The 23,187-nt window shown below is 54.5% G+C and overlaps 2 protein-coding genes and 1 long non-coding RNA gene across 4 annotated transcripts; 1 reads left to right on the forward strand and 2 right to left on the reverse strand.

The window, feature by feature from the left end:
• Positions 1-1,922: 1,922 nt before the first annotated feature.
• CRYM (crystallin mu) lies at positions 1,923-9,906 on the reverse strand. Its single transcript, XM_424610.8, has 8 exons — positions 9,528-9,906; positions 9,261-9,411; positions 8,835-8,897; positions 6,599-6,700; positions 6,176-6,359; positions 4,771-4,892; positions 3,903-3,987; positions 1,923-3,371 (listed from the first exon to the last, which is right to left on the reverse strand). The coding sequence occupies exons 1-8, from the start codon at positions 9,899-9,901 to the stop codon at positions 3,307-3,309; spliced, it is 1,146 nt and encodes a 381-aa protein (XP_424610.3). The 5' UTR covers positions 9,902-9,906; the 3' UTR covers positions 1,923-3,306.
• On the forward strand, positions 9,861-21,248 carry UQCRC2 (ubiquinol-cytochrome c reductase core protein II). 2 transcript variants are annotated; one of them, XM_424611.7, is made up of 14 exons: positions 9,861-9,964; positions 11,254-11,346; positions 11,461-11,610; positions 13,141-13,205; positions 13,966-14,022; positions 14,352-14,476; positions 15,005-15,102; positions 15,465-15,522; positions 15,666-15,761; positions 17,411-17,610; positions 18,402-18,482; positions 18,934-19,010; positions 20,145-20,298; positions 21,007-21,248. In XM_424611.7, the coding sequence occupies exons 1-14, from the start codon at positions 9,929-9,931 to the stop codon at positions 21,088-21,090; spliced, it is 1,374 nt and encodes a 457-aa protein (XP_424611.2). In that variant the 5' UTR covers positions 9,861-9,928; the 3' UTR covers positions 21,091-21,248. The 2 variants fall into 2 exon arrangements, with proteins under 2 accessions (XP_424611.2, XP_004945528.1); XM_004945471.5 differs by having other exon boundaries at positions 11,257-11,346.
• Positions 20,956-21,805, reverse strand: LOC107054664. Its single transcript, XR_001469167.4, has 2 exons — positions 21,512-21,805; positions 20,956-21,438 (listed from the first exon to the last, which is right to left on the reverse strand). It is a non-coding gene; the product is annotated as an uncharacterized LOC107054664 (long non-coding RNA).
• Between the last annotated feature and the right edge of the window lie 1,382 nt (positions 21,806-23,187).

The following is a 23,187-nucleotide window of genomic DNA, read 5'->3' on the forward strand; positions in this document are numbered from 1 at the left end:
GTGAAGTCCCACTGCCATTTCTTCCTCAGTGCCATTTGGGTGTCCCTCAGAGCTGACCCTCCCTGTCCACTCCCAGCACACAGCACCACACTGTCAGCCCAGCTGCCCTCCCCACAGCCCCACAGCCCAGCACGGAGTGTGCTGAAGCACAGCAGCTTCCCTTCCTGCAGCTTGGACACTGCACAAAAGTCGGTCCATTTGGTTGTCACATACACCCATTGTGTTTTGGTAAGTCCTTCGGTGTCTACAGCATTGGTGGGCAAAGGAGGGGCACCTGGTGCCATCTGCCTGGACTTGTGCAAGGCCTTCAGCGTGGCTCTGCACCAAGTCCCAGTCTCCATGTTGGACAAAGATGGGTCTGAAGGGTGCACTGTTCAGTGGATAAGGAACTGGTTGGGTGGTCGCAGCCAGAGCATTGTGGCCAATGGCACTACGTACAGGTGGAGGCTGACAAGCAGTGTCCCCCAGGGGTCCCTCTTAGGACCGGTGCTCTTCAGCCAACGACACAGAGGACGGGATTGAGTGCACCCTCAGCAGTTTGCTGATGGCACAACAGAAGGGAGGGACGGCATCCAGAGGGACCTGGACAGGCTCGAGAAGTGGGCACACGAGAACCTGATGAGGTTGAGCAAGGCCCAGTGCGGGGTGTTGTACTTGGGTGGGGGCAATCCCAGATGTGTGCAGACTGGGAGAAGAACTCACGGAGAGCAGTCCTGCGGAGAAGGCCGTGGGGGTTCTGGTGGACAAAGAGCTGGACGTGAGGCAGCAGTGTGCGCTCACAGCCCAGAAGGCCGACTGCATCCTGGGCTGCATCAGCAGAGGGGGGCAGCGGGCAGGGAGGGGATTGTCCCCCTCTGCTCTGCCCTCGGGAGCCCCCACCTGCAGTGCTGCGTCCAGGCCTGGGGCCCAGCACAGGAAGGGTGGGAGCTGTTGGAGCGGGGCCAGGGGAGGCAATGAAGATGCTCAGAGGTTGGAGCACCTCTGCTGTGGAGACAGGCTGAGGAGCCGGGGTGTGCAGCATGGAGAGGAGAAGGCTGCGGGGAGACCTCACTGCGGCCTTCCAGTACTTAAAGGGAGATCACGAACAGGAGGGAGACCGACTTTTGACACCAGCAGACAGTGATAGGACAAGGGGAAAAGGCTCTAAGCTAGAAGAGGGAGATGCAGGTGAGATGTGGAGGAAATCCTTCCCTCAGAGGGCGGTGAGGCGCTGGCACTGCTGCCCGGAGCTGTGGGTGCCCATCCCCGGGGATACTCAGAGCCACGGCCGGGCCCGCCGGAGCCGAGGGGCAGCCGGAAGGCGGCAGGGTGGGGCTGGGAGATATTCAAGGCCCCTTCCAACAGAAGTCTGTGATCTCCATTGACTGTGCAGATAGCAGATAGCACATGACGTCCCCAAGTGCCCCTTGTCCTGCTGGAGCTGCACCTGGAGGCTGAACAGAAACCCCCAGAGGCACACAGAACAGTGCCCTGTAGGCAGTTCGGAACACCCCAGGACACCCATCCACGCTTTGCCATTTTCTGACGAGGGGAAAGAAGACAGAGCCTTTTCTTGTAGGTGGTCCTGGAAATGGAGCTCTGGGATAAAACAGCAATGTGGAACAACAGGGGAAAACAGTAAGATTCACATTCTATTCCTTTTCCCCTACTTGTGTTTTTCCATTTCCCCATAGCTTTTCCTTTGTTTTTTCTCTCTCTCTCTCTTTTTTTTTTTTTTTTTTTTTTTTAGTAATTTGGAACTATTTAATTAGGGAATTGCAGATGCAACTCCTCAGTAACATTTGCATGGTGCATTTCAGCAGGAGACACAATGTGCTTTATGTTACAGCCCTACAATCCCACCCAAACCCGAACTGCAGAGCCATGAGGTCTCACGGGGCAGAGCTCTGAGAGTACCATGATGTCATTTCCTTACAGACTGATAGCATCAGACAGGAGCTATTTAATTTTAACATAGATGAGAGTTACAACAAATCTTGCGACTCTTAATTGGTAAGAGAAGGAAGCAGAGCAGTTAGGCTGTTCTTTGCCCTACGAAGACCTGGAGAAGACATCCAAATGACCCCATTGTGCTGAGTAGCCCAGCTCCCCTCCGGGCAGTGGGAAGCCTGATGGTTTCAGAGCCTTCACAGCTTCCCTCCCCTCCCACCCTGAGCCCTCTGACCCCCACCTGCTCCTCCCCAGGCGCAGGCAGGCAGACTGGCCCACGGGAGGGTGCACAGCAGCAGCAGTGAGGCTCCCATGCACGGCTGCAGTGTGATGCAGGGGTTGCACGTGCAGCCACAGCTGTTCTCAGCCACTGCCCAACCCACTGTGCAGCCATCATGTAACAGCACAGAATGGGAACCCCTCCTTCTGCAGAGCGTTCCTGGCTCTGCTGCCAAGGGAGGACCACAGACATTCCTGCTCCAGTACAGACCCGCTGGGATAAGAACTATTACCAACACACAGCGCAGCCAGGTGGAATCCATTTCCCTGTGCACTCCAGGTTCTACTGGCCAAAATCAGCTGGTGCTGATCCAGCCACCAAGATGCTTTGAGAACAGCTTGTAGACACCGTAGGTGAGTAAGGAAATATCCCAACTAACATAAGGAAACACAAAATCAAAGCACATTTTCAGCACTGACATTTTGGGTGAGTCCCTCCAACAGGAAGAAGGCAAAACCACAGGCAGGATAGCAGCAAAGGAGGGATTCAGAACAGTTTCAATCTGTCTGAGTCAGGTCTCCTATGACAAAGCCTACCTGCAGGGAAGGCACAGCTTTGTATGCAGGTCCTACTGGGGAATGCACTCCTAAATGAAAACCAGTGGCACGTGGGGCAGGAAATGGGGGACTGCTGGGGGCTGATCCCAGCGCTACAGAGCAGCTGTGCTCCCCAGAGGGGCTATGGAGCTGCTCACAGCCAGGACTGCACTGCAACCATCACAGCTCCACATCTGGAAGTCGTCTCCAAACTGCCTGCTATCCCAGTGGGAACAAACCCACTAAAAGCATGAGATCTACCCCTGGACTGGCACACCGTCAGTAATTAGGGAGGGCATAGCAAAGCATGTAAGAACACCCTGTTAGTGTAAGTGCCGACATCTATCCACACCACTGCGTGGGAGACGTTTGCTAGCAGTGCTGCAGGTACCTAACAGCTATAGAAAATAGCAGGAAGTCCCATTGAAGCATTAGTTTTCATTCTTGAAAGCTGTGTTCAGGTGGGATTGCTGCCCATCTTGTTAACCAGAAATGCAAGGGAACCAAGTAAAGTGATCTGCTGGTACTTCACGGCCTCGCAGGCATTGCAGAGCTCTCTCTTCAGTTTCCAGCTGACCACGCATCGTACACAAACTTTGCAGCTATGGTATCTTCCACCGCCATCCCTGAAACAGAATGGGATTTGGCTCAGAAGGGAACAGCAGCCACCTGGCAGCCCCATCACCCACAGCGCTGCATTCCGAGTTTCTGCCACCACTCCCTCTTGTCCATCCTATGGGAAGCTGAGGTAAGTCTGAAGCTGACGGGCGGTGCTCCTGCAGTGAGACCCCTCAGGCTGCGGCACACAGCGCGCAGCCGCCCATCAGCACTGCTACCCTTCCCCAGCAGGGCTGCAGAGCACTCTGTGCTCTCCCATCAGCTGCAGTCAGCCCGGACTCAGACAGCAGCACGCTCAGCCGCAGCTGCCCCCGTATGCTCCACACTCACACGGGATAATGCTGAAAGGGAAGCGTACTTTTCCCACTGCTATTTTGCTTTCTTATCACCTTTCCCTGCACAGCCCTACCAGACAATTTACGAGGGAGAGTACAGCTCCCACAGCAGCTTGGAAGCCGCTCGGCAGCCTTCCTGTGTGCAGCCCTACCAAGGGACAGGGCCCCGCCGGCCGGGCTGTGCGCAGCAGGGGCTGCCCTTACCCAGAGACTTGAAGACCGTGGTTTTCTCAGGCAGTGCTGGTTTTGTACCCTTCAGCACCTCCCCCAGCTCAGCAAAAATCTCTGCCTGCAAAACAGACGTGTTTACATGATGTAATATCCATGTGTACATTGAAACAGATGTTCCCCACGAGACTGTCAGTGAAACTCTTCCCTTTTTGCTATCCCGTAACGGACTCTTTCCTACGGGGAAAGAAATCGGTACCCGGTGCCGCAGCACACAGAGTGGGTGGAAATTGCAGAGCGGAGAGAAGGACAGACCACCGCCACGGGCAGCTGTCAGACCACCCTCAGGAACCGGGCTGTTCCCAGCGGGCATCTTGTCATCCCCCCACAGAACCAAAGGCGTTCCACCCCCCATATCCTCATGTGTCCGACATCAGAGAGGGAAGCTGCTCCCGTTCTGCACAGCGGCTCAGGCAGAGCAGCGCCGAGTGCAGCTGTGCCTCCCAGCACTCTGCAGAACAATAACGGCTCATTGGCTCTCCTCATCCTGAGCTCCGGGTCGCATCGCTCCCACCAAGGTCTTACAGGAACGGGGGGACGGATTTGATTCGAAGATTTGAAATATTTATACCAACTGACAAAGAGTGCAAGAAATGCACGCCTTCAGAAAGAGCATTTGGTTACTGTACGCCAAGGGCAGTGCTGAAGGCACGCAACCAGGAGGCCATGCAACCGCTGACACAGAAGGCACACGGCTACATTACAGACATCTCCAATCGCTTCCCCACCTGACACCCGTGCACCGTGCAGCCCCAGCACAGGCACCCATCCCCCCAAGGCTCTGCCAGCCATGGCACAGCCCGCCCCAAGCACTGCTCCGCAGCGCCGGGGCACCCGGACTCACCCCGGACAAGATGACGTCTCCTGACTCCGCCAGCGCTGCCTCTCTGGAATCCACAACCAGAACGGAGCTCTTCATCAGCACATCATCCAGCTCCCTCCAGTCCGGCCTGCTTGCTCCGACCGCTGAGACAACACAACCCATCAACCTGAGAGAAACGCTGGGAGCAAACTCAAAACGTGCTGCGTCCACAGACGCACCGAGCGGCCGTGGATGCAGGTGGGAACGCAGCACAGCACTCGTGCTGTGCAGAGAGGCGCAGCATTCTCATGTCCTTCATAAGCAGAACCAGACCAGCTTGTTTTCTGTGGCTTTTGTTTTTAAGCAGAGCTAGCAATCTCCTCTAAAATACGCTTCTAACAAATGCCACCATTGCCCAGAGCCTCCAGAGAGCTGAGGCACGCGGGGATCACCTCCTCTGCCTGCCACCTCTCACACCCTCCCCCTTTCATCGCATCACCGCCAAAGGACCCGAAGTTTGTCACCCTTTCACGTGACCCAAACCGTGCCTATGCCGCGTGCCTGCAAAGGACGAGCCTTGAGGCGCCGTGCAGTCATCCCAAGCAGAGCTTACTGCCAGCACCCGCGCGCAGGCAGAGCTCCGTGTCGCTGACCCGCAGCTCCTTCTGTCTCGGCTGTAAGCAGGACAGGGCAACGCAGGTTACAGGTACCGATCCGCAGCAAGAAACAAACCCACGAGCCTAACTTCCCGAGTACAGAAAGATCACTGAGAACTTCTAGGTTAATTAAACAGTTATTACAGTTAAATGCTTCTAAAGAGCGCTGTTAGCGGAGTAACAAGCGCCGTGCTGCCCGAGGGCCTCGGTGGGTGGGTGGGGGAGGGGTCGGAGAGGAGGAAAGAGGGTTGGAGGGGTCTTTGTGTCCGTGTCGCCGTGACGACCGAGCACTGCAACGGCCTTCGGTGCTGTTTGCAGCGCACTGCGGGGCAGAGCCGGGAGGCTCCGGGGCCGCTGCCGCGCCGTGGGAACGGCCTCACGCCGCGCTCCGACAATCGTCCCCTTTGTCTCAGCACCGCCACACGTCCCGCCAGGCCGCAACAGGCGGCGTCAGTCCGCCCGCAGCCCGAACGGCGCTGGGAACGCCGCTACGGAGCGGGAGCAGCGACAGCTCCTCCGCGGGAGGTCCGACCCAGAGGCTGCGGGTACCGCCCGGCGTCGGCTGTCGGCTCACGGGGAAACCGACACGAACGGCACGGAAAGGAACGGAGACGCGGCAAAGGACGCGGAAGAGGGACGGCGGCTCCAGGAGCCACCGTGCGCGCAGCGCGTGTCGGTGCAGGCGGCCGGGAGGAAGGCAGGGCGAGCAGCGAGCGGCTGCACAGAACCAAGGCTGCACGCGATCGCACCCCACAGCGAAGGCGCCCGCAGGCGAGCAGAACACGGCGTACCGTTGACGTGGGCTCCCGGCTTCACCCATTCTCCAAACAGAATCGGCGTCGTCGCCATAGTGACCGTTACGATCACATCGGCCCCGACCACCGCCTCCCGGGCCGTGCCGCAGACCCGCACCGCGCCGCCCACGGAGCTCGCCAGCCTCAGCGCGTGCTGCTCGGTGCGACTCCACAGCCGGACCTGCGGGGGAAGGACACGCATCAGCCCGGGCGCACTCCGTGCTGAAGCACGGCCAACCGTTCTGCTTCCTGCAGACGGGTTTGGGGTCGGGTTCTTTTTCTCTATACCGTCGTACGACACACGCGAGGCGATTTGTCGGGTGGGCGGCCCCACCTGCAGGGCTACTTTGGGCAGCCAGGACTGCCCTCGTACTGCTGCACTTCTCAGCACCAACAAGTGAGCCCCGGGGTGCCCCTTACCTCCGTAAATGGGAACAGCTCCGTGAAGATCTCGTAGTGGCTGCGTGCTTGGACACCAGCTCCCAAAATACACAGCACTTCTGCAGATCTCGGCATCAACAGCTAGACAGCACCAAAGCGAGACGACGGGTGAGAAAATAGATCAGCCGGTGTAACCAACGGATCTCAAATACCACAAAAGCAAGCAGTCCTCATAGTCCCCTTAGGGAAAAGAACCACGGCTTCGTGCAAAGCTGTTCCACATAAACATACACCCAGTGCCACCACAGCTGGTGCCAGCAGCACCGCTGCTCCCCTTGGTGTGACTGTGGCCCTCAGTGCCCGACCCCTGGATCTCCAGCTTGAGATACAGCAGTACTGACCAATGCAGCTCCCATGGCACACAGCAGTATTAGCAAAACACATTGTATCCACGTGATTAACGAAGCACAACCGTGATGCTGGGGATCTGCACTGGCTGAGAATGAGGCAGCCCCTGACAGAGCTCGCGCTGCTGCTGTAAAGCCATGGATTGCAGTGCAAGCGGGACTGGGTGCTGCGAGAGGCAATCCTGGCCAGCCCCAGGCTCCCCCAAGAAGGGTGACCCCCCCACCCCAGCCTGGCTCTCCACTGCAATGTCCCCAGGGCCTTTCCTTCCCCTACAGCACACTGACACCAGTGTGCTTTCAGCATCCTCTCACCCCTTTTCGGATGGGCTGAGAAAGCAAAGAGAATAATGACATGGAGGTAGAGCTGCTGAGATGCAGGCTGCTCCTTGCTAGCAGCAAGCAAAACAGGCTGGGTAGCAGCTGAGCTCCTGCTCCAACAGCGCTCCAACTCCACCTCTCCTCTTCTCAGCTGCCAACGTTCCCAGAGATTTTAGAACCTCCATAACTTAGTAGCTTTCACTCCTATCACATCTGATTGACAGCAGTCCATGGATTTCAAGTGTATTTGCTAGGCACCAACAGAAGCACAGTCACTGTCAGGACGATATTTTGGGGGGAATCTTTTTTCCTACATCCACATTTGTCCCAAGTGCACAGCAGGGGGTCAATTTAGGTTAACCTATGAGGAAAAACTCTGCTTCCCAGATACTGTATTGCTATGCATTTGTACCCTGTAACCTCCGTAAGAGACCTAGACACAGCAGGGATGGCGGAACTGCTGATATAGGAAACATTGTACAAGAACAGGAATGCCCGAGGAATACATCGCCAGGTTCAGCTCTGTGGTTGCTTTGGGGTTTCTGGTTCAGTTCCCGCCTGTGATTCAGCAGCATTTGGCAGGAGAGAAGCGAGGGCTGCAGCGTGACCCACACTATCTTTGTCTCTTGTTTGTGCTTTTGCTACAGCCGCTCACATTTCTGCATGAAAAGCTTTTGAGCTGTGCAGGCTCTCACTGCTTATTCCGCTGGAAGAAAATTGAGGGAAAAGAAAATTTCACTGATTGTGTTTCTCAGCAGCAACAACTCTTTGTAATGTTCCTTTCAAAGGCTCTGAAGCACTAATCTCGAAGGTTCCTCGCATAAAAGCATTGGGTCTTTGAAAGCTGAGTGCCATAGAGGGGACCCCATGACAGCTATGAGCTAAACTCAGACGCTGCTGAGAGCTTTCCCGAGCAGCCGATCCAGAGCAGCTTTCCAGGCAGTCAGGGGTTTCACCGTGAAGCCCCTCCAGCACCCAAAGCTCCTCTGAGCCAGCAGGGACTGCGGGACAGCAGTCGGAGTGCCCCACGCAGCACGGTGGGACGGATGGCAGATGACCATCGTGTTCCACGGGCTACTGCGGGTTCCTCAGCTCAGCTTTCTGCCAGTTCCATTTCTGGCGCTGCAGACAGAGCCAGGCAGGCACAGAGTGCTGCTAGCAAAGCACTGAGGTCAGCCCCACCTGGGCACAGAAGTCAGGAGTGCTCTTCAGCTCCACATCCCCTCCCTCTCACCTGGCTGAGCTGGAGCTACAGCACTGCTGTGTGATGGACAGCGAGCTGCTCTGCCCACACGCAGCAGCACAGCCCGGGTGTGTTTTAGAAGAATTTGAAAGCAACCACATCTGACAGAGAGCACAGAGCGATGCACACCAAGGTCTGCATCGCCGCCCTCAGACAGCACAGCTGTCGTACGGCCACCCCACAGCAGTCTTTGCCAGACCGCCATCCTCAGGAGCACCCAGGGAAACAAACCCTCTTCCCGCAGGCCCGGTGGTACCACGCAGGGACGCGAGGCGCTCCGGTCCGACCGGGGCAGCCCGGCACTGACCTTGGTGGCTATGGCAGAAACCGCCGCCGTGCGCTTTGCCGTGATGACGGTGCCGTCCAGGACCTTCCAAAACAAACAACAGCAGTCCGAGACGCGCAGAACACAGTAAGCGCCCAACGCCCGCAGTGAGCCGTGAATGGGGGGGCGCTGCTCGGCACCCGCAGCACCGCTGCCCCGCGCTGCAGGGAGCGCACGGCGGGCGGCACCGGGGCGGGGGCGGCAGATAACTGCCCGCAACGGGGCGCCGCGCGAACCGCCGCCTACAACAGAACCGCGGACTTCGAAACGACGGCTCTATTTCAAGAGAAATCAGCGCCCGTCCCGCTGCGCGGCGCTTAGGAACCGTCATCGCGACAGAGTAACGAAAGCCATCGCGGCTCCCCGCCGCCCTCCACGCAGCACCGCCCGCACCGCGCGCGGACGCACCGCTCGCAGAGAGCCGCAGCGGGGGTCGAAGAGCAGAACGGTGGCCCGATGGGACGGCGCGGCGGAGTCTCCGCGGTGCTCATAGAACGTCACCAGTTTGGTGGTCAGCGCGTCGTCCGCGGCGCTGTATGCGGGCATCACCCCCAGGAACCTTCCGGACACAACGGCTCAGCGGCGGACGCCGACCGCGCGCGCACACGTACATACATACATACATACATGCACACACACGGACGCGCACACACACAGCTCCCGGCCCCTCCTCACCCCCCATGTGGCCGCACGGGCACCACGGCTCGCAACGGCTGCTCCACACCGCCCGCCGCGCCCGCCGAGAAGTTGCACAGCGCGGCCTCCAGGCCCGGCAGCAGCAGGCTGGCACGGGGCAGCAGCCGCTCCACCTCCGCGGCGCTGATAAAGACGGGCGGCTCCGAACTCATGGCGAACGGACAAACAGACGAACCGCCACACACAACGCCGTGCGACCGCCCCGCGCCGCCCCTAAATACCGCCTGGCCGCCCCGCCCCGCCCCGCCCCGCCCCGCCCCGCCCGGAGCAGTAGAGTCCCGGCGCTGCAGTGGTAGAGCGTCGCGCGGCGCGGGGTGCGCTGGGAAGGCAGAGTCCTCCCTGCGGTCGGCCATCTCGTCCTCCTCGCACGGCTCGGTACCATGAGGCGCTTCTCGTTGCCCGCCCGTTCCCTTGCGGTGAGCGGCGCTCGGGGGCGGTGTGCGCAGCGGAGGGGAGAGGAGAGGAGCGGAGCGGGACTGAGGCCGGAGAGCTTGTCTGGCGGCTGCGGGCGGACGGGCGGGCCTGCCCGAGGGGACGAAGCGGGCCGTAGAGCCGGGGCTGGGCCTGAGCGGCTGTGCAGCAACGCTGAAGGTCGGGCACGGCGCGGGCCGCGGCTGTGGCTGTGGTTGGGCCCTGCGGTGCGGCCTGCGCGGCCCCCGCCCGGCGGTGCGGCTGTCCCGTTGGGCCTCGGCTGCGCTGCTGCAGTGGGAGCGGCTGCCGGGAGCGCTGTGTGTGCAGGGCGCTGAACAGCTGTAGAGGAGCAGCGCTGTGCCCACACCTCCCAGCGGGTACAGCTCCTGTGAGACCCCTCCTGAAGTACCGCACCCGGGTCTGGAGCCCCCAACACGAGGAGAACGTGGAACTGTTAGAGGGCACAAAGATGATCAGAGGATGGAGCACCTCCACTATGAGGACAGGCTGAGAGAGCTGGGGCTGTTCAGCTTGGAGAAGAAAAGGCTCTGGGGAGACGTTATAGCATACATATATGTATAGTATATAGGGTAGATTTAGACTAGCTATTAGGAAGAAATTCTTTACTGTGAGCATGGTGAGACACTGGAACAGGTTTCCCCGTGAGGCTGTGGATGCCCCCTCCCTGGAAGCACTCCAGGCCAGGCTGGATGGGACGGTGAGCAACCTGGGCTATGGGAGGTGTCCCTGCCTACAGCAGGGGGTTGGGACGAGATGGTCTTCCAACCCAAGCCACTCTGATTAGTGCTGCCGCTGCCCAGTACCCAAAGGAGGGCTCTGTCAGTGTTTCCCCCTCGGCTGGAGACGTCCTGGCTTGAGGTTGAGCTGCTGTACCAGATATGTATTCATGATGATCCCTGAGGTCCCTTCCAACCGCAGCCATTCTATCATTCTGCCCTGCAGATTAGATGGGGATTGCAGAGGCTCAGTCATTTAATTCCTGCAGTGTTCCTACAGACAGCAGAGTGCCAGGGGAGGTTGATACTACACAAAGGAAAACAGAATGGAGTTGTCATGAAGTGCTGCTTTTTGAACTTCCAGAGGCCTCATTTAAGTCGTTGCTTTGAGGTTTCAGCTGCGATGAAGAAGCAATCAGAGGAATTAAAAGGGAATCTGTATTTTTGCTCTGTGGTCTTACCTTGTTAAAGTATTTCAGCTTTAAAGTAAGCTGTTTCGTTAGTATGTAGGAATTCACTAATGCAGCCAACTCCTTTTCTTCTGCCTTCTGCTCCAGAAGAGGCTGTACTCACTTAAAGTAGCGCCGAAAGTTGCAGTGTCAGCGGCGGCAGAGCGGGTGAAGCTGTGTCCGGGCGCGGAGGATCTGGAGGTCGGTACCAACGCGGGCGTTCCTTTTCTCTTGTTCTCTTTTTTAAGTCAACTGAAGCGGAGCTGTGGCAGTATGCCCAGTGCCTCAGTAACCCAAGTGTTGTTTTTAATGCAGATCACAAAATTACCAAATGGGTTAATTATCGCATCTCTGGAGAACTTTTCTCCGGCCTCAAGGATTGGTGTGTTCATTAAGGCGGGCAGCAGATACGAAACCACCGCTAATTTGGGAACTGCCCATCTGCTTCGTCTCGCGTCCCCTCTGGTAGGTGGTTGTTGTCTGTTTCTGCTGTTGGTGGTGCGTGGAGTGGTAGAAGACTTAGGACAGCAAAGGCCAGCCGTGTGTAGGAGGCTGTGCCGCGCTGCAGGCAGTGCACATTGCTTGCTGGTTGGGGGTGTCAGTGCAGGAGAAACGCCATTACTTTGTGGCAGTGCTGTTTGTGTAGAGCTGTGCTCTCTTGTGGCGTCTCTCACTGCATACCTCGTGTGTCTGTGTCACACCAGCACGGGGCTCGTTGTGCTTAAGCTGCAGTAAAAGACCGTTTGGATGTCACACACGATCTCAGATGTGTGTGAGGAATGTTTCCAAATGGTTTTTCTCACTAATGCCACCAGGGTTGGCATCAGCTCCTTGCTTTCCCTTTCCTGCTTTGTGGTGTCTACAGCTGTACCGGGCGCTGTGGGGCAGGTATGTGCCAGCGGATTCAAGAAAGAGTTGGACACATTCACTGCCAGCAGTCCTTCCACAGCTCCAAAGATGGGCAGGCGGAAGATGTGTGCTGAAGCCCCTAACGCAGCCGCCGTATGGTCTGCAGGAATAGTGCTGGAGGGATTCTGGGCGTCGTATCGTAGCGGTCTCTTCTGTTGCTGCTGCCAGGTGGGCGGCCCTGGGCACAGTGCGGTGGCTGCTCCCCTCTGTGGCTGTCTGGCTGTGGTTGTGGACACTCACATTCCATCTGGGCTGAGGTGCTTAGGAGTTAAGCGGTGTAACCAACACGGCTTTGCTGTTCAGTGAGTTCAATGCACTTCACTTCCAAGCACAACACCCCAGCGCTCATTGCCGTCTTCCCAGCCTGTGCTGTGCGTTACTCCGAGCCATGTCAGGAACATTTCTCAGAAATACCGCTTGAATTTCGGGTGTCCTGCATGGAGCCAGCAGCTGGGCTTGATAAGTGTTGCAGGTCCCTTCCTTCTGTGACTCTGAAAGCTGCGGGCCCAGGCTCCTGCAGGCACATGGGGTGTGTGGGCAGTGATCTCATCCAGAGTTTTGAGGGTCATTCTGATGGGTCGGCGGTGGTCCCAGCAGGAGTCAGGGTGGGCTGGGTGGGTGCTGGGCAGCCTGATGTGGGACTCGGCAGCCCTGCCCATGGCGGGGGCTGAATGGGACAGGATGATCCTTGGGTCCCTCCTAACCCAAGCTGTTCTGTAATTCTGTGATTACTTCCCTCAGCTTGTAGTGCAACAGGATGTGCAGGCTTTCCTTGTCCTGGCTGCGCGAAGATTATCCAAGTTAAAGAATTCTGTGAAACATTCAGCCAAGCCTGGGTCATTCCCATAGAATGGGGCTGGGGGAGCAATGGGGTAATTGTGCTGGAAAATCAGAGAGAAGGATAGACTGGGAGTAAGGATGTGGTAAGTGTGCTCAGCTTCTCTGTATGGGGCAGCGGTTTCTGTAGGAATGGGTAAGCATGGACTGCTTCAGCTGTGCTGGAGCACTGACCCACATCAGGCAGAGCTGTTCTTAAGATTGCTGTAATCTTAAGTCCCTCTTTTTTATTATTATTTTTTTTAATAGACTACGAAAGGAGCGTCCTCTTTCAGGATTACTCGTGGCATTGAAGCTGTTGGGGGCAGCCTAAGGTTTGTAACCTGGCCTGGTGGGACTAAAGCGACGTGGCAGAGGGAACCGAAGGCATTACAGTGTGTGGGTGGGTGTGTACCTGGAAGGGATGGTTTGTATGAGAAGCTTCAGTGTTCTATCTGCCTTGCTTGTCTTGAAGGTGAGACTTACTGAGGTCTGTGGATATTGTTTTTGTCTGTCTTGGGAAACAGATAGCTCTCGTACTGCGATTCTGAGAACAATTTGGATGGTAGATAAGTTTCCCAATTTGGGAGTTCTAAGCCTGGAGAACCCTCCTAGGAGGAATGAGGGGCACCTGCTGTGCGCCAGCTGTGCAGTGAGGTCGTGGTATACAGAGTGTGGTAGGTTACTCTGTACACTGCTCTTTTTGCTAAGGAAAAGAATGTGTTGAAGTGAGTGGAAAAGGCAGACAGTTTTCTGCCCGCAGAGAGCAATTCCTAAATTACTTCGTTTGATATTTATAGCCATTTTTCAGGTTTTACTCTTTAGTCTTGTTTGTTGTTCTACCATGAGTTATCACCATGTCCTGGATTCCCATGGCCCTGAGGCAGTTGGTATCACCCGGATACTTCCCATACCACTGCTAGGTGTGTGTTTGTGCTGCAGGGCTGTGTGTGTTAAAATGCTGCCATTCTCCCTCCTTTAAACTGGTACTCCTGTCAGTATCTTGCTGAAAACTTCTGTCAGTGGGGAACATGTGCGGAAGTCCACATCTTTCTGTGCTCTCAGCCGAAACGCCGTCTGTGTGTTCTGTTGCAGTGTGTACTCAACAAGAGAGAAGATGACGTACTGTGTGGAATGCCTGCGTGACCACGTGTAGGTATCCCAGTGCGCTGCAGGCAGAAGTCAGGTGGCTCTGTGTTACCATGGGGTATTGCACTCCTGGGCAGAGGCAGCACCACCTCTCAAGTCATGGTAATAAATAGAAACCATCACATTACTGCTCAGCTCCTGTGTTCGTGTTACTGAGCACCCGAACGCTGCAGGAATCACAGCACCTCCAGCAGTGCTGGGCTGCTGCTCTGGCCTGGGTGATGTGCTCTGGTGTTGATATGTTGTTTGTGGGTTGGTTGGAGCTGCTTTCAGCTGCCAAAGAAACACCTGCTGGTTCTGCACTGAATGCCTTTCTCACTTTTTGTCTCCAGTGACACTGTAATGGAGTACCTCCTTAATGTCACCACGGCTCCAGAGTTCAGACCATGGGAAGTCACTGATCTTCAGCCCCAGTTGAAAGTTGACAAAGCAGTCGCATTTCAGAGCCCTCAAGTTGGTAGGTGTATTTCTAATCTGTTGTGTTGGTGCTATGGATGCATCTTAAAAATGAAGAACTTTGGAAAAACTCTAGCTCTGTCGCCTGGCCAGTTTATTTTTCAGCCTGCCCTGCTGATAGGTACGGTCTTCCTGTTGTTACCTGACTTCTTCATAAGCCCCCAAGTTTTTGCAGCCCATATGTGATGTATGGTTACTGCTTTCTACTGAAGCCACCCACCCTCCCCCCAGAAACGAACGCAAACTAGGCTGTGTGGCACCTTGCCATTGAGGCCAGAAAGTGTTTAGCATCTGCGAGTCCTTGAGAGCTTTTATAAGGTACAGCTGAACAGCAGTGCACAGACCAGATCTGTTGCTGAGGATGTAGATGAAATGTTATTTGTGTGGGGGCTGTTGCAGCCCCATGTCTGCAGGTCTTGTGAATGAACGCTGTAAGGTGCACCACAGCTGTGCTTCGCCAGCGTGGCATTGGGATTCATTGCTAATCCTCAGCACTGGAGCATCAGTACTGAAACTTTGTTCCTCTTAGGAGTGCTGGAAAACTTGCATGCTGCAGCTTACAAGACTGCTCTAGCAAACCCCTTGTACTGCCCAGACTACAGAATTGGAAAAATTACATCTGAGCAGGTAGGATTCTCATGTTATAAATCTCTCCCAGTTTCCTTGCCGAGGATAGAGAACGGCTGACAGAAAATGAATTTAGCAGGTGTACAGTCAGTGCTGACCATCTTATCTCATCTCCTCGGGGCTTTTGGTGATGAGCACGGAGCTCAGGTTTGCATTTAGAAGGGCTGTGGTCGTACAGCTGTCAGTGAGACATCCATGTACAGAGACAGTCCAAAGCTGTGCAGTGCGTGCAAAGCGCTGCTCCTGGGTGTGGCAGGTGGTGGTGGTAAGGAGTATGAGCTCTGAACGGCGGGTGTCAGAAACACTTCTGCCTCTTTTGTTCTTTTGTAAAAAATATCTAAAAGTCTGCTTTCCTGTTGCAGCTTCACCATTTTGTACAGAACAATTTCACGAGTGCGCGAATGGCCCTTGTGGGAATAGGTATGTATGGTCCTTGTGGTCACTGTGGGTCAGAAAAGAAACTGCTGTAGAAACTCTCCGTGTTGTGGTGTGTTTAAGAAACTGTTGTAACTGACGTTTTTTTGATAACGTGACATTATTTGGAATAAACTGTTGCGTTACAGGTGTGAAGCACTCTGACTTGAAGCAAGTTGCAGAGCAGTTTCTGAATATCCGAAGCGGAGCCGGCACTTCCAGCGCGAAGGCCACCTACTGGGGGGGTGAGTGCAGCTCTGCCCTCAGGGACTCATCTAACTGCTGTTATAACGCTACTAGTCAAAGTTGCAATGAAAACTGTACAGCTGTGCTTAATGCTCTGTGTGGGAAATGAGCATTCAGAGGTGCCTCTCTAAGCAGAGGATTTTCTTTCTCCCGCTGTTTTGGGATAAAACAAAACCCATATGTTCAACAAAGGTTGACCTGCACAATCATGTCTATCTTAACACGGAATCCAAGCTAGTGTCTGTTTTAGCTTGGTGCGTTTGGGGAGGTTCTCTTAAAAGCTGAGGAAGGCAGGGAATTGACTGGGACTGGAGCTGCTGGTAGGCTGCTTAGGGAAGGGCTGTTGGACTGTGTGAATTCTGGAACACAATGCACTGTGTGGCTCTTTCAGGGCAGTGTCTGTATAATACTGCAGGCTGTTCTTTGGGGTGTCAGATCACTCTGTAGTCAGATGGGAAAATAGGAAATTCTTACCATTTGAATGGGATAACTTCAGCTTCTAGAAAAACAGGATAACCACTTCTATGACAAATGGGACAAATATTTCACATTTCTCTGAGTTGATCAGCTCCAGCGCAGACACGTTCTGCAGTGGTGCTGAGGATGGCAGCATGAGAGGCAGGTCTGGAAATCCAGAAAACCTCAGGCTAAGAAGAGAGTGGCCCAGAGCAGCTGGGGGCCCACTGTGCTTTGAGAAGGGCAGCTGACATGGCATGGGGGGGCTGGGAGCAGAGGTACAACACCCCCCATGCACACATGGATGACTCCTGGGCTGTGCTGCTGTGCTGTTTGTGGGCTGCATCAGAGGCTGCATGGCCTCTGTAGAGAGGAGCAGTGCCTGCTGTGGGGACATTGGGAAGAGACTGCGGGTTTGATAAAGCCAGAGGATGGCTACTGCTCCTGCCCATTCAAGTTGGGCCAGGGGAGGCTGCAGCAAGGAAACTGCAGGCACACGAGAACCTGATGAGGTTGAGCAAGGCCCAGTGCGGGGTGTTGTACTTGGGTGGGGGCAATCCCAGATGTGTGCAGACTGGGAGAAGAACTCACGGAGAGCAGCCCTGCGGAGAAGGCCGTGGGGGTTCTGGTGGACAAAGAGCTGGACGTGAGGCAGCAGTGTGCGCTCACAGCCCGGAAGGCCGACTGCATCCTGGGCTGCATCAGCAGAGGGGGGCAGCGGGCAGGGAGGGGATTGTCTCCCTCTGCTCTGCCCTCGGGAGCCCCCACCTGCAGTGCTGCGTCCAGGCCTGGGGCCCAGCACAGGAAGGGTGGGAGCTGTTGGAGCGGGGCCAGGGGAGGCAATGAAGATGCTCAGAGGTTGGAGCACCTCTGCTGTGGAGACAGGCTGAGGAGCCGGGGTGTGCAGCATGGAGAGGAGAAGGCTGCGGGGAGACCTCACTGCGGCCTTCCAGTACTTAAAGGGAGATCACGAACAGGAGGGAGACCGACTTTTTACATATACAGACAGTGAAAGGACATGGGGGATTGGCTTTAAAGTAAAAGGAGTGGAGATGTAGAAATCCACACCTCGATTTCCCTCGGAAGAAACTCCTGGCTACAGATGTTTTCATTCCTCTGAATGCATAATAGTTTTTAATTGAACAGCGCATTACCTTTTTTTTTTTTTTTTTTTCCCTGTTGCTGTACTCAGGAGAAATTCGAGAACAGAATGGCCACAGCCTTGTCCATGCTGCTGTTGTCACAGAAGGAGCTGCTGTTGGAAGTGCAGAAGCAAATGCTTTCAGTGTCCTGCAGCATGTTTTGGGTGCTGGACCACTTATCAAGAGGGGAAGCAGTGTTACCAGCAAGCTGTACCAGGGCGTTGCCAAAGCAACCACGCAGCCGTTTGATGTAAGCTCCGGGGGTTTCTGCACTCTGAGGTTTTGAGTAACAGCCGTACTGTCCTTTGGGAGGCTGCCATTTCCATCTAGAATCATAATTAGTTATGTGGGTTGTTCTGAAAGTAATGCTTCCTCTTTCATTCAATGGAAATGACAACAGATACAAAGAGCACAGTAACACCATGTGATAAAGCAAATTCTCAGCTACAAAACACTGCTTTTCAGCACAGTCACAACCACTAGCTGTGCATTTTCACCAGCAGTGAACAAGAGCTGCATGCTGCACTCATACAGATCTGCATCAGCGGAGGTAAACTGCTGTCACTGCCCCACTGCAGAATCCAGCACCCACCCCTCACTGTGCCAACACCCATTGCTGGGTCTCCATCAGTGTTCACAAGTGTTCATCAGTGTCAGTGGGTGCCATTTTTTCTGCATAGAGGAATTCAGTGACACCCCTTTGCTACATACACGCTTCCTTGTCAGACATCACTCTTGTCGATGCCCCTCTGCTGCCGTCTGTCACACAGCAGCAAAATGCAGTGTAATATTGATGGGAATGTTCAGCCTCTGCTGCCATCCCACCAACATCTGCCTCTGATGGCATGGGCCAACGTAATAAAACAGGAGGCATTACTTTCAGTGCAGCCCTTCTAGTTCTTGCCTCAGTGTCATGTTTTCTTCGCACACACGTAGCTTAGCATCCTCCAGCCTTTGGACCCTGATAGTAAATGTTTTCCTCTGCTTGATGCTGCATTGTTGTGATACTTGACACAATAGATAATGGTGTTTGTTTTGCAGGCTTCTGCGTTTAACGTGAATTACTCGGATTCTGGGCTCTTTGGGTTTTATACCATATCTCAGGCTGCGCACGCTGGGGAGGTGAGTGGCCATCTGGAATGTGGGTGTTGGCAGCCTGTGTCAGAGCAGCACGGTGCAGTGCCAGAGCTCCAGAAGCAGCTCGTTGGGCTCCTCGTGTCAGCAGGGGGTGGGTCACTGAGAAGTGGCAGTGCCTCACGCAGGTGTGGGCTGTGGGATGCCGTGCTCTGCTGGCTGTGCTGCTCTGTGTCTGTAGGGCTGCGTAGGTCGGTGTGAGAGATGTGCGGGTTGGAGTGAAATGTTCTCATGGAGGGTGGTGGTGCCGTACAAATTAACAAATTAATTTGTCGTGGTTCAAATCTATGCTGCTTTCTGTAGTCCCATTTTGGCATTTATTGCAGTGGCTTTAGTTTTGCTGCAAAGCTGCTCAGCTCACAGCTGAAGATCAGATAGTAGAAAGAGCATATTGCCACTTAATGCTGGAAGAAGCCCTAAGTGATCTCATCTTCCTCAGGTCATCAGAGCTGCCATGAACCAGCTGAAGGCAGCTGCTCAGGGCGGTGTCACGGAGGAGGACGTCACAAAGGCAAAGTGAGTATGGGCTGTGCTGAGGAGGATCCTGTGGGTGCGTGCAGCCGTGTGCTCTGGCTGCTCTGTGCCACAGTGCAGATGGGGTCCTCTCACTCTTTCTGTGGGGAACTGCTCACTGTCCTGCAGTGAAATGGAAGCACCACCAATGGACTGCTTTGGTTTTTGTTATTTTTCAGTGATGACACTTACTCTCTGCCAGCAGCGTTTCCTGATAGGATCTTGTTAAATAATTGTTAATGCTTCCAGGTAACTGTTTCAGAAATCAGCCAGCACCAGCAGACGCTGCTGTTTTAATCATGCTGTGTAGCACTACAACATAGTATGTGCAGTGTGTCAATAATTCACTCTGCAGTCACACTGCAGCAATTGCTACAACAGTTGTATTAAGCAACTGCGCTCTGAGCCTTCAGAGAACAGCAGTGAGGAGGATCTCCTCAGTGCAAATGTGGAGCTCTGGATTAGCAGTACTCCAACCAAGTGCTCCAAGACTGCGTTCCTTTAGGGGTGTTCAGTGTGGCGAAACCCTCAGGGGGCAGCGGTACCAGCCCAGGTCAGGGCTCCTGGCTCGGGCTGTGCTGTGTTGTTGTGCTCAGTAGTGCTGCGGGCACTGAGCTGCCACATCTGGGCTGTGCAGAACAGCGTTGCTGGGCAGAATGACTCAAGGGGAAGAAGGGAAACACAGTCAGAGCCTGCTGACCCTTAACAGAAGGTTGAGGTTGAACTGTTCAGCGGGGAAGCTCTCTGCTTCCTGTCTGTGCTTCTGTCAGTTCTGCAAGCGTGGCTCTTATCTGTGCCTGGAGAACCTGCAATCCATTTCACATTAATTTGTTAACTTGATAATTTTTTCTAATTGGTGCAGTAGTTGTACTTATTATTTCAAGCAGAAAGACTCTTCTCAGCTGGTGACCCTCTGGCCCTGCAGGGTGGTGGATGGTCGCAGGGCACAGCGCCTCATTCCCCTGCTGCCTTCATGCTGTGACTGTTTGTGGTGCCCCTCTGCTCCCTGCAGAGCCCATGTGTGCTGGAAAGGGAAAAGCCTGCAAAACAGAGAGGGGTCTCGAGGTCCTGGAAGGCCTCGCTGCACTTGTGGTTGTACCGGGATGGGTTTGCTCACCTCTCTCTCTTGTGGGGCAGGAATCAGCTGAAAGCCACCTATCTGATGTCGGTGGAGACGGCGCAAGGGCTGCTGAATGAGATCGGCTCCGAGGCGCTGCTGTCCGGCACACACACTGCGCCTTCTGTGGTCGCTCAGAAGATCGACTCTGTCACCTCTGCTGATGTTGTGAATGTATGTCCCCCTCCCACGTGTTCCTTAATGTGGGAGTTCCTAACAGTTCCTCACTGCTCATTTGTGCATCTTTAAACCACCAGAGTTCATTAACAAATACCAGCTGGCTGTCTTTTAACATCTTTGCTTACTTTACTAACAGAAGACAATAGACAATATATTTACTGACTTATATAAAATGAGTGTACCTGAGGGTGCAAAGCCCCCACACTGCACTGACAAACGCTTGGTGTGAGTCTCGGTCTGGGCACGTGCTGGCACAGCTCATCAGACTGCCGAGGGCGGAGCGCTTGGTGTGCAAACCAGGACTGCTGCACTTCCAGCAGTCACTTGGCACAACCACATTGCTGCTCTGAGCTCCCGCATGGCTTATACTTGAAGCAAACTCCATCCCAAAGTACATCAGGGACAGAAATTCTAAGACAGCAAACGTTCTTCCCGGTCTCCGCTCGCCCATTGCTGCTGTGATGTGTGACACTGTGGCAGAGCCGCGGGATCCCGTGGTGCTGTCACTGCCGTGCATTGGTGACCACTTCCAAGGAGCCAATGCCTTTTTCGTGTCATTGTGCCATTCTGTTGGAGGAGGCTCAGGCAGCAAAAGGGAACTTGTTGGTGTGGTGTCCCGCTGCAGTTGTTTTGGGTTCTGTGCTTTCTGACTCTGTTGTAGTGAACGTTTCCTTACATCAATTTCTCCGATGTATTTTTCAGGCTGCAAAGAAGTTTGTCAGCGGGAAGAAATCGATGGCAGCCAGTGGAGATCTGGGCAGTACTCCCTTCCTTGATGAACTGTAAAAACAGAGCAGGGATGCGGATTCAGAATGGGACTGACTGTCGGTCACCCGTGTTTAAAGAAATGACAAACGTGTTATTTATGAATTCAGTTATTGGAGAAAACTAATCTGGAGTAATTGTGGGCTTGCACTGATCAAATAAAGTGCTGAGTTCATACATTCTGTGTCGCTTTCCTTTCCCTAAAGCAGTACCTGTAATGCTGGGCTGGCTCTGTATCTCAAAATAAAGCCGCAGGGAGGAAATAAGGGGAGTGAGTTGGTGTGAAAATCACCTGTCCAGAATGGTCCTTGTGATGCCAATCATCCTCGTCAGCTGCTGTGCTGGGACAGGGCCCGGAGACATGGCTCTCTTTTGGTTACACAAATAAAGAAAGTTAACTTCACAAAGAACTACAGCTCACGCTGTGCAGGTGTATACTCACAATTGAGTGTGAATTGCCCTCACGGCCAGTCCTGCTGTCATCCCTCAGTGCCTTCATTTGTGCTGGAGGGACACAGCGTGGAGCTGCTCAGATGTGCAGTAGTTCCTGTAGCCACTTTAATTAATGTGCCTTATTGTGGAGTCCAAAGATTTTCTGACAAGTTAGAATTAGATCATAGAATCACAGAACGGTTTGGGTTGGAAGGGACCTTTAAGACCACCTCGTTCCACCCCCCTGCTGTAGGCAGGGACACCTCCCATAGCCCAGGTTGCTCACCGTCCCATCCAGCCTGGCCTGGAGTGCTTCCAGGGAGGGGGCATCCACAGCCTCACTGGGCAACCTGTTCCAGTGTCTCTCTGCCCTCACAATAAAGAATTTCTTCCTAATAGCTAGTCTAAATCTATCCTATATACTATACATATATGTATGCTATAACGTCTCCCCAGAGCCTTTTCTTCTCCAAGCTGAACAGCCCCAGCTCTCTCAGCCTGTCCTCATAGTGGAGGTGCTCCATCTGATCATCTTTGTGCCCTCCAGCAGCTCCATGTCCTCCTTGTGTTGGGGGCTCCAGACCCGGGTGCAGTACTTCAGGTGGGGTCTCCCAGGAGCAGAGCAGAGGGACAGAACCACCTCCCTCTCCCTGCTGGTCACTCTTCTCTTGACGCAGCCCAGGATACGTTTGGCCTTCTGGGCTGCAAGCACACGTTGCTGGCTCATGTTGAGTCTTTTATCCACTGACATTCCCAGATCCTTCTCAGGGCTGCTCTCAAGCCATTCTCTGCCCAACCTGTATGTGTGCTTGAGATTGCCCTGACCCTTATGTAGGATGTTGCACTTGGCCTTGTTGAACTTCATGAGGTTGACATGGGCACAGCTCTCAAGCCTGTCCAGGTCCCTCTGCATGACATCCCTTCCTTCAGCTGCAGCAACTCAGCCCGGTGTCATCTGCAAACTTGCTGAATATGCACTCAGTCCCACTGTCCATGCTGCCTACAAAGATGTTGTATCACGCCGGTCCCAGTGCTGATCTCTGAGGAACCCCACTCATCACCACTCTCCACATGGACTTTGAGCCATTGACCACAACTGAGTGCAACCATCCAGCCAATGCCATATCCACCAGTGGTCCCTCCATCACATCCATTTTTGTCCAATTTGGTGGCCAGGATGTCGTGCAGGACCGTGCCAAACACTTCACACAAGTCCCGGTGGATGATGTCAGTTGCTCTTCCTTTACGTACTGATGCTGTAACCCCATCATAAACAGCCAACACGTTTGTCAGGCATGGTTTGCTCTTGGCAAAGCCACGTTGGTTACCACCAATCACCTCTTTATTTTCCAGGTGCCCCAGTGGGGCCGTCAGGAGGATCTGCTCCATGACCTTGCCAGGCACAGAGCCGACAATGACTGCAGCTCCCTGAGTCATTTTTGCCCCCTTCTTGAAGATGGAGGTTTTGTTTTCCCTTTTCCAGTCAGTGGGAACTCCCCCAGTCCGCCATGACCTTTCAGATATGATGGACAGCAGCTTGGCAGCTTCATTGGCCATCTCCCTCACAACTCATTGGGTCCCATGCACTCTGACAGCTCCTTTGTAGTCCTCCCCGGCGCTCCGTTCCTGCTTCCGCACCTACAGACCTTCTATTTGAGCTTAAGTGAGTCCAGGAGCTCCTCGTTG

This window comes from Gallus gallus, chromosome 14 (genome assembly GCF_016699485.2).
Source record: "Gallus gallus isolate bGalGal1 chromosome 14, bGalGal1.mat.broiler.GRCg7b, whole genome shotgun sequence".
NCBI classification, from domain to species: domain Eukaryota; kingdom Metazoa; phylum Chordata; class Aves; order Galliformes; family Phasianidae; genus Gallus; species Gallus gallus.

Bases quoted from the DNA above. Each gene is read 5' to 3' on its own strand.
- CRYM (XM_424610.8), bottom strand. From the start codon at position 9,901: ATGGCCGACCGCAGGGAGGACTCTGCCTTCCCAGCGCACCCCGCGCCG. The intron at 9,412-9,527 runs GTGAGGAGGGGC...TGTGTCCGGAAG, and splicing joins CCCGTGCGGCCACATGGGGG to GTTCCTGGGGGTGATGCCCG. The intron at 3,988-4,770 runs GTGAGTCCGGGT...TCTGTTTTGCAG, and splicing joins GAGACGTCATCTTGTCCGGG to GCAGAGATTTTTGCTGAGCT.
- UQCRC2 (XM_424611.7), top strand. From the start codon at position 9,929: ATGAGGCGCTTCTCGTTGCCCGCCCGTTCCCTTGCG. The intron at 11,611-13,140 runs GTAGGTGGTTGT...TTTTTTTAATAG, and splicing joins TTCGTCTCGCGTCCCCTCTG to ACTACGAAAGGAGCGTCCTC. The intron at 14,023-14,351 runs GTAGGTATCCCA...TTTTGTCTCCAG, and splicing joins GAATGCCTGCGTGACCACGT to TGACACTGTAATGGAGTACC.